We start from the raw sequence: 16,168 nt of genomic DNA, 5'->3' as shown, positions 1-16,168 counted from the left end.
GTCTGTATTAAGACTGCCAAAACAAGCACTCAGATTTTGAAAAGGCAGATATTAATTAATTATGCTGCAGTACCTCGTGTCCACAGTAAAATGGGCCTTGTGGTGAGGCTTCAGTACATCAGCAGTGAGACACAGACCTGGGCTTGGTTGAGTGTTTCTGCTCCAGCTTCATTCCTGGGACTGCCGCGATGCTGAATGGGAAGGTTTTCAACAAACTCAACCGGAGGCTTAAAACCTGCATGGAAAATTTCAGCCCACGCACTTAAGTTTTACAAGACTACAAATCTGAATTAACCTTGGAGGTTAATCAAATCTGAATTAACTTGGAGGTAGATAAACATACCTGGAGACAGTAGAGCTGGTATTTTCATGTAATACTCTGCCTTGGCTCTTTAGATGCAGCTCTCACCTGCTTCTCCGTCTCTGACTTTGCCGTACAGGTGAACCATACAGATATTTGCTCCTCTGCACATGTCCCTGCTGTCAGAAACCAAGTTGGAATATCATGTGGTTCTTCCACAGTCAGTCTCTGTCATTGTCAAAGTCAATTCAGGCTGCTGTGGTAATTCCTAAGGGTAATCAATAAATCATGTCATCACCTTCACCCCTCACGTGGTGAGGGGGAAGGGAAAGAGCACTTCATCATCAAGGAAAAAGCATTCCTACTGCCATAAATAAAAGCACAAATGCAGCGATCAATCATCTAATCCGAAGCCTTACATTTTAAACATCTTAACAAGATGTAAAGTCATGATTCAGGTGGGGACGATAATGCATAACCAATGCCCTCACCCCTTGGCAGATGGAAGTACCGCATAGGGCCTCAACTCACTGTGCTGCAGAACGTGGCTTTCCGCAATGCTGCTGCTTCACCGCGTGACACTAGCGTATGAATGCGAGTGGAAGATTAAAGCTAAGTAGTAGTTGATAGTAAAGAGAACTGTAGCATAAAAAGTTTTTGGTGATAGTAAGCCAGAGGGGATTTTTCATTTCTAGCAGTTTTATCACTGGGAAGAGGGCGTCTGTCTGACTTCTGAATATTTAATAAACAGTCGGCAATCACTTCGCGGGTAGCCGAAGTGTTACTACACTGCAGAATGTGAACACTGCAAATACAGGTTTAAAGATCAGGATAATGAGGGTTAATAATGAAGATAATGAAGGATAATAACTAGCTCAACAGATAAGGGTGATGGTAGGAGCCTGTATCTCCGGGAAGGAATAATAGCTGTACATTTTCAAGTTCATCAGTTTGGTTATATCCCTAGCCAGAATATGTGGTAACAGCAGTACAGTCTCGGAATGTTTAATGACGTGGAACAAAACTACTCTGTGATACTCAGTTCAGGGTCACCGCTTTCAACTTGACAACTTTTTAAGCTATGCGCTTCTCTCTTTCTGACTATTAATCTGTTGGATTAATTTTCATTCTTCTTTCTTTTTGTAGGCGTTGACTTACCGCGCAGAACGGCTACTCACCTGCTTGAGGAGAAAACAGCTTGTGTATCTGCTGCCGTGTCCGATGAGTCTGTAGCTGGAGACAGTGGTGTATATGAAGCTTCTGTGAAACAGTAGGTTTGAGAAATGCTGCAAGTCTTTCCACCAAAAATTTAAATATATCTATAAGCAGTTATATAATACCAGCATAAGCAGTTTATCCGTCTTGCCTTTTTTATAAATATTTTGTCCTTTCATATTGAAAGGAAGGCACATTTGCCAAACAGTGAAGTTTGATTGCTTTTTTAAGCTAACAGATTTGTATTACAGTGCTTGCATAATTTGGCTGAGTAGCATTAATATGCTACCTTCTAATCTGGGGTTTTTTTCTTGCTAGAAGTTTTCCTAGGAAAAAAGCTGTATTTAAACTAAACAGGTTCTGCCATGGGGCTGCATTGACTCTGCTCAGAGTGACTCTTGTTACTTCTTGTTTTGTTTAGATGCAATCTTAAGATCACACAGCATTTTGCTTGAGTATTTTCTTTTTAAAAAAAGATGATATGGGAAAGAGAAGAAAATCCTCAGTTGTAATGTTGGTATAAAAATAATCCAGGTTAGCGTTTAATATTCGTGCTTCACAGGATACAATAAATGTATTTGCTGTTGCTACTTTTTCTACAGAATTAATTCTGTGGAAATAATTATTTCTACAGAATTAATCATACTAGTTCATATAGCATTGTCTATTTTCTGGCAGTGGAACAATGAACTTCAGACTGCATAACAGAAGACTATTGCAAGCTGTGAGAGAAACTAAAATTTTTATTTTCCACCTCAGTTGTGGCAAGTTCTTCACATTTAAGAACTTTATGTTCTTTTGGCTATTTGGAGAGATGTTTTAGCAGGATGCTTACAAAGACGTAGATGTGTGGCTTCTATTGCCAGGCCAAATGCTTTTCTATTAGGACAGGAAAAGGTGCATTATGGTATCATAATGGGTTTTATTGGCCTCTGATAAAATTATTTCTACTTGTCAAGTTTTTCACAAATTAAAAGGTAATAAAATAGATGAGGCCAAATAAAAAAGCTGAAATACAAAAGGAATTTCTCCAAAGTGTTATAATGGTCATTCAACCTCATCTTAGCTCAGGGACCCATATTTCACCCTGAACTCTGAATGTTGGTATTAGTTTGCTCCATGTCTTCAGTTAGACCTAATGCAACTTTCTCAGGCTGAAATAAACTCCCATCTATTAAAAACTCAGCCTTCGCTTGAGTGAGTGGCTGTGAGTGTGTGTCTTGGTTCAATAACCATTGTTGTCTTTTGATATTGTTTCCGTTCTGAGCTGCTGTGATCAAAACTTATCCTCTGCTCTAGCTATAAGCCCAGTGAATAGAAATGAACAGGCACTGGACCAAAAGCCGTGGATGTTCTGTGGAGCAAGTCTTTAGCTGCCCTCTCCAGTGGCTGCGAGTGGCGGGGTAGATGGAAAACAGAACAAGTTCCTGTCGTCTTCCTGTCTTTGCTCATGAAAAGACACAAGACGACAGTTGCATCCCCCAAGTCTGTGTACAAAAGGAAACTATTGCCGTTTGTGCAAGCTGAGATTTACAGACACTAGTTATTCCCTGATAGCTCCAGGTGTGGAGACTCTTAATTCTTGCTGAGCAGGAAATAGTGAAGAGGTAATGAGTGTCTCTGTGTGAGTTGTGAGTTGCTTATGTTTAGTAGAAGCGTCTTTATGAACACGGTGTGTGGAATAACTTACAATTTGCCAGCATGCTCCTGAAGTTACAGTTCAGTGATTGATTTCTACCGTATAGACCAGTCCTTTGTATTGAGGAATTTAAGGCAGGGGAGGAGATAAATACACCCTATCAAATTAGCCATCAGTCAGGAAATGAACAGTAAAAAAGAAACCTCTAAATGCAGAGCCTCAAAATAATGCTGTCATGGCTTGATGAGGCGTGGGATGTCTGTGTCATTCTCCACATTTCCTTCTTGACATTTCCTATCTTGATCTTGTTTATTGATCCCACCAGTCTAGTTTTAAAAATCAATGAAATGCGTTAATACCACATCTTCACTCAGACCTCCCGGAAAATGACTGGAAATTATTTTGCCACATGGATTCTCTATAATTCCATTCAACGCTAGAGTTGCTTTTCAGCTGCAAGACTTGGGGCCCTTTGGTTCCTTGAATGCTTCTGAAAACAGACTCGGAGGAAAGATGCTTCTTGTTTGCACAGAAGCCTCTTTATTTTACAGAGCTGCTGCTTCTCAAATATTCTGCAAAGCAGTATTTCATACCTAGTTTATGCGTGGTCTGATGTTTGTTAGAAATTTTAATTTCTAATTTTGTATTCAGGGAGGTAAAGAAATACTAAGTATGTATAGGAAAATGTCATGAGTTTCTCTCTTGCCTGTTAGTCTGTCCTGCTTCAGTAATCAGCCTGAGGCCTTTCCAGCTCGTTACTGGGGTTGACAAACTGTTCAGGCAGCGACGGTCTCTAAAAGAGGCATTGCCGTTGTGTAGGCTCTGAAATTCTCATTTGGGGTGCACACTGTAATTAAATCAGCCTGTTTAGGAGAATGGATATACGTTCTGTGTATGCGTGCCTGAAAGCAAACTATAACTTTCCTAAATTTGAGCATTTGCCTGTCTGCCCTAGACCAAATGAAGCCGAGGACATTGTGTATAGTGAAGATGATGCAGCAACTCTAGAGGCTGCCCAGGTACAAATAGGACTCAGGTAAGTGACCAGCAAAGGGAATATTTCTGTTCATACATAAATGCGAATAGTAAACTTCCTTCATGTTGTCCTTTCTTTAACAGATACGACCACGGCAATTCAAGTTTTGTGATAATCATAGTACGGCTCAGAAATCTTCCAGCATTCTCTGTCCCCCTCGGCGCTAAAGTGTAAGTCAATCACAGAGCAGTAGTGTTGAAATATGAGCATATAATAACAAATTGTACAAATTCTCCAAAGGAACGGATTGATTTACTGCTTAACAGCACTAAAATATGTATAGAGCTTTTCAAACTGTAGTCGTACTTAGCTTTTCCATATTCCAGCAATGCTGCGAGAAAAAGAAGTTATCAGGAAATTTGCACGTTCCACTGAAGTGGAACAAAAAGGATTTTTTTAAATGATGCTTCATTTAGTGTTTTTAAACATTCTGTAGCTTTGTGAGTGCAGAGCAGCTATTCTGTAGTTACTAAAAACATTGCTTTGATACTTTGCTGTTCTTTCAGCTCAGAATGTTGTCTTTTTACATTTATGTGGCATTTTGCTGTAAAATTATGTTAAAATAGTATGTGTCTTTTAAGTGAGCTTTTAAAGGTAGGGGGCAATTTGATATATGGCAAGTGGACGAGCACAGCTACACTGAGATCCAGCTGGAGCTTGGAGGTCTGTTAAGAATTAGTTGCTGTGTTGAATTGGACAGGAAAAGTCTAAAAGTAATTACAGTGGAAACGGTATGTGGGAAAAGAACAAAAGTGCCTGAATAAGAAAATGTTACCGCTGAGATTCTAATCCAAAACTCTCGTCCGTACAAATAAGTACAGCTTGCCTTGGCTCCTTGGGGACACTTGAACTTCAGCGAGTTTTTTACAGACTGGAAAACTATCTTAAACTGGGAGAAGCTCAGTAAGATTAGAGTAGAACATAATCAAGCCTTGGAAAATTTGGTTTCCTCAGTGGTTCCCTTCCCCCTGTCCCCCATCACCTTGAATTTGATTGGCAGATCAGTAGGAAGCCACTGAATATGGAAGGGATGTACAGGGATACAGGCCTGGGTGCTGCTTCCATTTTTCTGTTTGTTTTTGTCTGTTTTTAATAACAAATGGCTGTCTGCTGCTGTCCTTCCTTCTCTGACCCCCGTCTTTCCCCTGCTGACCTTCCAAGTCCACTAGCATTTAGCACAAGAATATAGAAAAACTATAGAAGAATAAATTGACACAGTTGAGAGGAAAAGTAGATAATAAAGAATATAGAAAGAATGTCAACAATACATTCAGTAAGATAAAGTTAGGTCATAGCTGGCAATATTTTAGGAATTAAAATATGCAGTTGTAATTAGTAGCCAGGCATCTTCAGTGCAGAAGTCCAGACCTGCTGCCGCTAAAACGATTTAATAAAACTAAAGCTACCCAAAACAAGGAGGAAGAAAGGACAGAGTAAAGGAAGGACCTTGCAAATAGCATTTTTTTCTGTCACTTGCCGTTGTGTGCATATATTTATATACTGTACAGATATGAACGATGATAAAAATTGGGTCTGGAAGATGATGCTGTGTTATAACTGTATTTTCTAGAACATGAAATTAGATAGACTAGTACTTTATTGAACCTTTACACGCAGAGGAATAGATTTGACATGAAGTCTTTACTGATACCTGTTTCCACACCGTTTGTAAAAGCTGTTCACTTTTATGGCAGGTAGAGCCAGACGAGTACTTATTAATTGCGTCAGGATCATTTTTTCATCAGTTGAGAACTCATAGGTTTGTCACAGCAAAATCTGAGGCATTAGTTGACTTTTTAACTTTTTAAATTAAAATGAAATAAGCACTCCTGTAAAACAGAGCCAGTGAGCAGTTTATCTTTTCCTTCTCTGTTTACCCCTCATTCTGATCTGACGCCAATACATTGGCTAACAAAAAGAAATGAACCACCTTTTTAAACATACTTTTAATATACTTTATCTTCTGTTCCTGCCTCTTTCCTAGATGTTTTCGAATTGCTTAATCTAATAAAATGGCTGTTTTACTGGGATTACATTATGCTACCGCTTAATTTGGGGATTGGGTTGTCAAAATGCTGGATACCTGTTATCCAAGCTATACATCGGAACCAAACAACTTAGATCTTAACTTTTATCCCAAGAACCTTGGCATCATCAGGGAATAAAGGCTATGCCCAAACTCAAATTTCTCACAGACCTAACTTCTTTTCATTTAATTAATGTAAAACTTAAGTTTTTAATAATAATAACAACAGTATATATGAAGTAATTACCAGAAAATATAGCAATAGTACTGTAAATCTGGGGACAACAGGTGTTTTCCAGAATAATTTTCTTTGGCTCACTTTTTCTTCTTGCTTTAGCTAGCTTCATTGCATTCTATTCTACAATGTCAATTATATTTAAAGCAAATAGCAGAAATAGGCTAATGCATCGACACAGAAAAGACATAAAACAATTACTGTGCTCATGCATGTCTGTGAGAAGCTGTGCGATAGGTAAATAACGTGTACAAATTGCATTAGGAATGTCTTTACTCTATCAAGCTTCTACTAAAGCAAGAGCTGCAGGTTAGCAAATAGTACCTTTATCCACGTCGCAGCCATTCATATTTGGTCTATAAAAAAATGCATCTGCGTAACAACTTTGAGTTATTCCCTGTACTTAAGTTTAGCCTTGCAGGATGCATTCTTCTAAGTCTTGCTTAATATATTATGAATTGATCTTAAGCAGTTATGGGCCTAGCTATTTTTGTCCTCGTTTTTCTTAGTTTTCTGGTTTCTTTGGAGTTTTTCTTTTGTTTCTTTCTTTAAAAGATGTCACTGCTTTTCAGTGCTGCACACAGTGTTCTAAGAGTTTAATTTTTACATCCACCTAAATTTTTCTCATTTTTTTTAAAAATTAACATGAAGATCATGTTTCCTCCCATCTGTGACATGATCCTCAGTGTTCACAGTACTAAACCAGAGGATAAATTTGGATAGAGACAGAAATAGCTACCTCTCTTGCTCTACTACCTTCCCAGGCACAAAAATTCCTTTTTTGGGAAATGTTTGTGCAAGGGGCAGGAGGAGTTTCTCTCTCCTCTCTTTCACCTCTTTTTCCGTTCCACCTCTTGATTTGTTGCTGTTTCATTTTTCTTGCTCTGCAGTCGATGGGGTCAACTTCTGTCGCGCGTCACCAGCAAATGCTGGTTTAAATACAGGTAAAGATTTTGTTTTGTTTCTGGCAGGTATATTAGAGTAGCAGTACTTCCATCCTCAACGGATATCAGCTGTCTGTTCCGCACAAAAGTTCATCCTGCCATGGAAACCATTTTATTCAACGAGATATTCAGAATAGCCATTTCCCAAGTAACGCTGCTACAGAAGACGCTGAGAGTAGATGTTTGTGCTGTGGGTAGAAGTCGTCGGGAAGAATGCTTGGTATGCAGTTTTATTTCTGGCTTATTTTTGGCACGCGTTTGTTTATAGTGTCCCTTCTTATTTTGATGGTCAAGGCTGCTAAAATTCCACAGCCCTTGGAGACAAACTGAAGCATAACTTGGTTGTTGCTATGGTACTTAAAATACTACCTTTCTCTGAATTTCCTGGTACAGAATCTCATCCTGGATGGAAGTTTTAGGAGCTGTTTTGATAATTCCAACACTGCGTTGCCTTAACCCTTTAATTACAGATTAATATTCCATCTTTGCAGTTTTATACATTAAAAAAAAACCATAAGCTTCATTGCAACATTACTCTAACACTACATTTTTTTAAAGGAAAAGCTGAATAAGAGCAACATATGTCCAAAAGAAAAGCAAACCCTCATTATCACAACTCGTCACAAAGAACAAACTAAATGACGTTTTTGCACATTGTTGTAGATTGTATGATGTCCACCTTTTTAGTCTTTATGATCTGTAGAAATAATAAAAAGGCATGACATTCATAGACGAGCCTGTTGGAAACTGGCACTTTCTAAATTTTGTTGTTAATTGTTGTCATCACCTAATTAGTGATGCTTCATTTACTTTCAAATTGCTTTTGCACGGTCTGGTAGAACTCAGTTTAGTTTTTCAGCGTGAGTCTGGACGAGATTTTTAGTTACAACACGCTGAAGAGATGCTGGAATCTGGTGGGGTTCATCAGCCCAGACCACTGGGATCAGCCTCTCGCTTTCAAAGGTGTAGCATTTAACTTAATTCCTGGGGAGTTTGTTGGCCTTTTTCAGTATGTCAGAGGTTTCCTCTCAGGTAAGGGAAGGGCTGCAGAACAGAAATGCAACAGATGCAGGATGCAAAGATGAAGAAAAAACCCAACAGAAAAAAAACAAAAACAAAACCCCAACCACCAAAGACATAAAGGTTAATCACAAGATGAGAAGAAAGTGTTGGGAGTATCACCCGTGGCAGAAAGCCCTGGGCAACGTGACCAGAGTCTTGGCAAGAGCTGGGTGTGCAGCCCAATCGCTGTGCAGATGATTTGGAGGATTTTCATCTCCAAGGCACAGCCCAAACACGAGTATTTCCTAACTTTTCCCAGAGTTGCCAACTCAGCGGGTGTCAGTGCTTGTCCAGATGAAAGGGTTTCTTAATCTTTTTTACAATCTTTTTATCTGCTTCTTCACTGGTTAGAGCAAACAAGGTCATCCGTTATTGTTTGCCGTATTGATAATTTTTGTGGTGGAACAACTGAAAAATTGACTGAAACTTGATGTTCCATGAGTTGATGCTGCAGGTTTCATTGACGCGGTTTTTCATTACTGAATGCAACAGAAAGCAGACGTGTGCATTCCAGTGATATAGCGGGGTTTGTGTCTGTGCACGTGGGGAGAAATTCCGCAGACTTAAAGAAAAAGATGGCAGAATGGACAATAAGTACTTCTATTTGTTCATTTTAACTAGAAGTGGAGGGAGATAGAAAATTGTACAGTTAAAAAGGGAATTAAGATTCATGTCAAATTTGTGCTGCCTATTCTATGTGATAAATCCTGTAGAACTTATTTTCATCTGTCTTGCAGGAAAAAAAAAAAAGTAAATATTTTTCTTCCCCTTTCGTATTTTGTGCAGGCTGGGACTCAGATCAGTCTGGCAGATTTATCATTTTCCGATGAGGCTTGTGCTCTGTGGTACAACCTGTTGCCTTGCAAGCAAATTCCTGGCAAAAAACCCAAGGAACAAAATGAAGAATCCACGTTTCTGTTAAGCAAACAGTCATCAGACTCATTGGACTTGGTGAGCAATGTGTTGGCTATTACTGTAATGGCAAGGGAAAAGCCACGGACTCTAATTGTGGTGTTTTATTGTGGTTGCTTGAATACGTGAGTTGTCCTCCGCTGAAGGTGCAAGGCCCTGTTCTCTTGTGGGTGCTTTGGTCTGTAGAGCGTGTGTGAGTAGGTCCTGTGGGGGCTTCAGACTCGATAGCAAGTGTGGATAGGGCTTATGCTTCTTACTGGGATACCAAATTGTACTCCAATTTGAAACACTTCAGCTGTGTTTCATTTTAAAAAGAATGTTATTGAAGAGCTTCCTTAAGTTTACCATTGATTTTCACATGCACACATTAAAAATTGCTATTTGTTTAATTATTGGAATTTGCATACTTAAAGCCATTGCACAGAAAATGCTGTTTATGCAAAACATACTAGTTCTTCTGGTTAAATAAGCTTTTCTGCTTTAATACCTCCTTGAGAACTATATTTAAAACTGTAACTTTTAAGAACAACCTTTTTTTACCTAGGGATATTACAAGTATGAGAGGGAGAGAGAGACAAGACATTAAAGGATGACAGGAGCATATCTGATTGCATTATCGTTTTACAAACAATCTATTTTTGATTGAGATTTACTCTGCATAAAACCAATCAGTTAATGTACTACACGCTGACAGTTCAAACACTTACACCTGTGATCTGCATCGTGTTTTCGCTGGCATCAGGGAGCAGCAGGGTAATGCAGTTTTGCAAGAGTTGTCATTTTTTTCCTTACATTATTTATCATTCGATTCTGGTTTCATCTTCTCTTTCCTTCTGAGCAGGATGCTGTGTCAGCTCTGCTGGAGAGGACATCTGCTGAGCTGGAAGCAGTAGAACAAGAGCTGGCTGAAGACGAGGAGGAGGAAGAGGAAGAACAGGAGCAAAGGGGCTCTGAGGAAGATTGGTAAAGCCACTTTTCCTCCCTCACTGTTCATGCCTGAATGATTCCGCTCATTCCTCCTGTTGTTAGCCGGAAGAAAGGGCTGTACTTTTGGAAGAGATCATAGAATCATGGAGTGGTTTGGGTTGGAAGGGACCTCTAAAGACCATCTAGTCCACCCCCCTGCCCTGGGCAGGGACACCTCCCACCAGCCCAGGTTGCTCCAAGCCCCGTCCAGCCTGGCCTTGAACCCCTCCAGGGATGGGGCAGCCAGAGCGTCTCTGGGCAACCTGGGCCAGGGGCTCACCACCACTGGAACTGGGATAAAGCCTCACTCTCTTGTGCGGTCAATTCATTCACCGCCTTTTAGGTTTACAGTGTCTTGGCTGCTCTGTTAACTCCTGCTGTTGGTGCTCCTCCATTCCATGTACATCTTCCTGTGAAACCACCTGGGGAGCCTGAGCCACTGGAATTGTACTAGAATGTCTCATATCAAATATTAATTGCATTAACTTTAATGAGCAACTAATAGGATTTGAAAAGAGAGCCGCTGTCTGAAAAAGCCACTGTGTGTGTGCTTCCATTGATGGTCTTGTTTTTTGAAGAAGTTGTGAGCTTTCTCAGGAAACAGATTTCTTGCGAAATTGCTGTGTTGAGTTCTGTTCCTCTGCAATTTCTTAGCCACAGTGTAAAAATATAAATCCACGCTGTATTGTGGGAGAAGGGGAGACTCGTTCATTTGTTTTAATTATTGCAACCAAAGTCCTTTCAACGTTATCACATACAGCTATTGAATGTGGCGAAGTGTTGTCATAATGATCTTGAAGGTGAACTGTAGTAGAGCTTGCTGGGTTTTATTGGAGCATATAATGAAATGCGTCTTCATGTGAACTCAATGGAAGCATTTGGGTGATACGTTTGTTTCCTCTGTCAGGAAAACGTGTACATGCCGAGGCCTTCTGATATCTTTCTCTGGTGGGCTTTTGCAGTTTGAGAATCAGCCTGGGCTACTTCTGTTCGCACAGGTTAGAGATGCTCGCAGAAGCCTCTGATGAAATTGTGGATGAAGAGGAAGATGGCGTGAAGCTGGCTGCAGAAGGCGGCTGTGCTGATGGCATGGGGTTACTCATCGATGCACCAGAAACAAATGAGGACGAGGACAGAGAGAACAGCGATGAGGCCCATGAAAGCCATCAAGCTGCTGTACTGCTAACGCTGGTGAGTACCTTAAAATACACGTGCCTACGCTATCTTACTGTCTCTGAAGATCTGTTTCCGAGCAGTTCATGTAGAAGGATGCAGCATCTGAGCATTTACAATTGACGTGGCCTTTGCTGTAGCACTTGTCAGTACATACTTTTAATGAAATCCGCGTGGTCACTTCTGAGCTATGAAGACGGCATTTAACTGACATGCTAGGCACAACTTCCAAGTCAAAGACAATTAACTAAAAAAGTCTGTCTTCACTTTTTTTGTTGCATAGGGAGAATATTCAATATACAAGTGCAGTTCAGTAGCTTCAGCTTGTGCATATTTCAAATATTTCTGCACATCTGTTTCATTGTTTCCCTTTTTTTTTTTTCTCCTGATTCATCTGATAAACAGGAGGAAAGATAGAACGGGGTCAAGATCTTTAAACCAATGGAAGGATTTCCTTACTTCTTCCCTTCACTTTTTGGGTGTGAAACACAAAAACTGGTTTAGCAGAGGAGGAAAGATTAATGAATAGAAAATTCCAAAATGCATGTTAAACTGTGTACTATTGAACTACCCACACACTGCACATAACAAATTCTAATTCCATGTTCTTGTTAACTGTTCACTTTAAATTATACTCCACTTTTCTGAAAGCACTTTTACTAAACTTTTAATAAACGTATCCCTGATGTGGTAGCACATAGTCTAGAAAGAAAATATTGAGAACACCTTTCTGCATCTTAATGAAAATGCCGCTGCATGCGTTAAACCCACAGTTCTGTAAAATAGCAAAGGTAAAAAGGCAAAGAATGACATCTCGTTCCTTCCAAGTTTGTGACAATACCGAAGTTCAGCACCTCAGGGGACTTCCTGGAAACTGTAATTAACTTCCAATTAATGTGGCAAGATGCCAAACGAGCTAAGACTGCGGTATTAAAAGGACTGACAAGTCTGCCGGGTTGCAAGCAAATACAGATCAAAGCCCTAACTCAGTGAGAGGAGACGTCAAGGACGAGATCTGAAGGTTGGGCACGCACACGAGGGTTTTGTTAAGCCCGGGCTGGACGGACCTGGACAGTGCGTGAAAGACAGCGCAGACCTCACTGATCTTTGTGTCCCACATCCTCTCGGGGTTGCAGTTGCACGATTTAGGTCTTTGCATTTATCGCATTGAAAACCACGAACCTCATTAAATGGCCCGAGTTGAAGAAAATGCCCCAGTGCCCATCAGTAAGGCCAGAGGTGCCAGCTGCTGCGGTGCTTGTTCCAGCCGGGCTGTCAGGGTGGCCGCTGCGGGTAAGCACAGGCTGGGCCACCTACAGGGATGCTGGCACCTGAGGCTCCCTGTGGCACATCTGGGGTGACCGCAGTAGGCGGCAGGTCCTTCTGAGGGGCAGCAGCTGGCAGCGTCTCTTCCTTGGGTTCACAAGGCTGGTGCAGCTCTGCAGACTGCCATAAGGCAGCCCCACTGCTGGGGTTCGGGGGACGTATGACAGCACAGCACGTCTGGAAGAACCCGGGCAATGTGACCTTCCCAGCTGCCCCCTTCAGTGTGCACAGGCAGAACCTGTCTGTTCTGCAAATGCAGAGCAAAAGAAATATAAATGCTCAGTAATAATAACACCCTCTGCAAATGGCAAAGCAAACCACTTGTTGCCTCATGGTTGCATCAGACCATCTGCAGGGCAGCAAAGGCCTTTCTGGAAAAGGTTTTACTGGGTACTAAGAGTACCTTCAAAGACTCCCTCCACACTGATAGGCATTTTGGGAATTCCGTGTTTCTTTACTTAGCCTAGCTTCTCTCTGTGTGCAAGATGCTGGTCTTTTTCCATCCCCTGCAAGGTAACAAAAATGCTTGTAAAATCCAAAGGCATAAACCCGGTGTAGTGGCATATGTCTGGATACAGTAGTTCTTCTAAACTACATTCCTTTTCATAGGTTGATAAAGAGACTAACACTGAGGAATCGGTTAACGAGAACGCACCAGTCCGACCCAAGGACAGAGCCAGCTGGAGCTCAAGACAGCGTCCTTTTGTCAGGAACAGCATGATCGTGCGCTCACAAACCTTCTCTCCAGGCGAGCGGAACCAGTACATCTGTAGGGTAAGACGAAAAACACTTGGAATGAAGAGCTATTAACTAGAGAGTCATTTAACTTCTCGGGAATGATGCATTAATGACAGTGAGTCATGTACCAATTTTCCCTGCGAGAGGCAGAGCCTGTGCTTTCCCTGGCTTCGTTCTTTCCCCAACTGACCTGATCCAGAGTAGAACTGACTTTCAGCAGAGTTGCGTACTCTCGCAAAACACCTCTACTAGGGCAAAAATGCAGCCCATTGGAGAGAAGTAACACAGGTTCCTGTGCTGGCTGTCCGCAAAAAGTGTGTTTCGCTGCATGTCAGCAACTAGAGCTCTCGCGCAGCAAAATAATTTGTTAAAACGTAGAATAGACTTCACTGTAAACTGCCATTGCATTACCATATTTTAATAACGTAACCATTTAAGGGTAACAGTGCGGAAAGAGCTCGGTCATCAATTTTAAATCTCACTTTGTATCTCAACTGGTTTTAAACCTGGGCAGCCCAAATCCTGCTGTAATTACGTCTTTGAAAGATGCGTGAGCGCTGCCTAGGGGCTGAGTTTTAAATGTGGCTTTGGTGACAAAGTTCTCCAGTCTCTCTAGATCTATAGTAGTGTGGAAAAAAAAAAAGATTTAAATTATCAGCCCTGTTGCCGCTAAGCTAACTGTGAAAATCACATGTTTAAAGATTTAAGCATGGATTACCAGCTCTATAGATTTTAATGACAGACACCCTCGAAAAGGCAGTTTGGTTTTGATCTTTAGTTTATACAGGTTACTCGCAAAGTAGGACTTAAAAAAAAAAAAAAAATACTTACACTTTAATTCTTCTCCAGTTCAGTTAGAGGTGGTTGCCTTAATCATTTGAGAACATTAAAGTTGATCACTTCTCTGTGATTATCATCGGCTTAAAAGAAATACAATCTGTAGTCAGTATCTACATACTTCAATACCTATTCCATATACCCTCCAGAATGAAACGCAGCAGATTGTTTTGTAGCAGTCTTTGCGTAATTTGGGTACGTTACTGGCTGAATTCAGAAGCCAGCCTTCATCTTAATTCCTGTACACTGGAAATCAGTTGTATTGGCAAAAAACCGTGGCCTTGGCTTGCTGCCGGGGGAGGTCTGTGACAGGAAGTAACGCTACTTGCTCTGACGGTTTAGTTACTGCAAACTCCAGAGGCTTTTGCCATCTGGAAAAGTGTCGGGCTTTTGTAGCTTTGAACATTGCTGCGTACCTGCTGCCAGAAGCCAGAATCTAAAAAAACAAATCTTGAATTAAACCATTCTCTTTCTCATTGTGTACGGCATTGCCTGGAAGCAAAACAGCCTGGGAAAAACCTGTGTTTGCATAGATGAATCTTTTGCAGCTTCAGAAGTACTTGTGGGCCACTGCGGGGGCTCGAGAGCGGCCCTGTAGCTGCATCCGAGTCCACGGGGAGGCCGAGCAGCGCGGGTCTCCCCACGTTTTGCACCACAAGCACATCCGGCCTCCCTCCCTTTGTGGCCTATCCCAGAGGAGAGCATCCGCTGGATACGTGCTGGCAAACTGCCGGCTCCTCTCTTCTCAGAAGAGATGGCTTTAAGAAAGCACCCACTCTCATATGACGGTACAGCAAACACAAAGATTTTTGAGGCCCAAAGGACAGACCCAAAGTCTGTTGGTGCCTTTAAAAATACCCCTTGAAAAGTGCTTAAGGAGCATCAGTGACGAGAGCTACCCGTGTAAATCCAGGGGGGAGAACTCCATGGTGAAGAGACAGGTTTCTCTCGAGAGGTGTGTTCATATTGCAAGAGGTTGTATTTCTCACCCCCAACTCCCGGTCAGCCCCGTGTAAGTGTGCTTTAGGGCTCTGGCTACTGACACGTCTTATCGTTTGAGAAACCCACAACAATTTGTTGTCACTGAGACAGTTATTCTATCACCTGATGACCCCTCCCCAACCAGGAAGGGGAATCAGAGGAAAAACAAGGAAACACAAGGTTTGAAACATAAATAGATTTAATAGGATAAGACTAAATAATCAACATTAATAATACTAAAGAACCAGTATTGATCCCGATACCGACATAAAACATACAAGGGTCATACGCAGCCCATTCCATCAGCAGGAGCCGTGCACTCCCCGCAGGGAGGGCCAGTGTGGGACCCTGCGAGCGCTGCGGGAGGACGGGAAGGGCTCAGGGCTCCGGCACCGGGGCGAGGAGTTCTCAGGATGGCAGCCATCAAGGCAGAGAGAGAGAACTCCTCAGCAGACTTTCTGATTTATATTGAACGTGATGTTCATGGTATGAAATAACCCTGTTGGCAGCTTGGGTCAAGTGCCCGGGTCTCGCTCCTCCTCATCCCCGCACCCGGCAAGGCTCGAACACACTGAGAGCTTGAATCCTGCATACGAGAGCTGGCCATAAAGTAAATATTTTCACCAGTTCAGACACTAGTTTTCTAGAAGTGCAGTTTTCCCAGTGATTAGAAGAGAAATCACTCCTGTGTTGCTCAAACGAGGACACGTTAGCAGGATGATTCTTTTTGTCCATCCTTTTCTGAAGAGGTGAAATAAATATCCTGCAGATAGATGC

At 41.6% G+C, this 16,168-nt stretch overlaps 1 protein-coding gene across 1 annotated transcript in view; it reads left to right on the top strand.

The window, feature by feature from the left end:
• WWC2 (WW and C2 domain containing 2) overlaps positions 1–16,168 on the top strand; it is a 107,309-nt gene that overhangs the window by 79,908 nt on the left and 11,233 nt on the right. The window contains exons 12-19 of the mRNA XM_074588360.1: positions 1,448–1,571; positions 4,111–4,191; positions 4,275–4,361; positions 7,424–7,616; positions 9,245–9,409; positions 10,212–10,333; positions 11,335–11,527; positions 13,445–13,609. Of these exons, the coding sequence (XP_074444461.1) occupies positions 1,448–1,571; positions 4,111–4,191; positions 4,275–4,361; positions 7,424–7,616; positions 9,245–9,409; positions 10,212–10,333; positions 11,335–11,527; positions 13,445–13,609 (1,130 nt within the window). The remainder of the gene's footprint in view (positions 1–1,447; positions 1,572–4,110; positions 4,192–4,274; positions 4,362–7,423; positions 7,617–9,244; positions 9,410–10,211; positions 10,334–11,334; positions 11,528–13,444; positions 13,610–16,168) is intronic.

The sequence above is a fragment of the Larus michahellis genome, chromosome 5, assembly GCF_964199755.1.
Source record: "Larus michahellis chromosome 5, bLarMic1.1, whole genome shotgun sequence".
In the NCBI taxonomy this organism is placed as follows: Eukaryota; Metazoa; Chordata; class Aves; order Charadriiformes; family Laridae; genus Larus; species Larus michahellis.
This window is presented reverse-complemented; position numbering and strand designations above follow the sequence as displayed.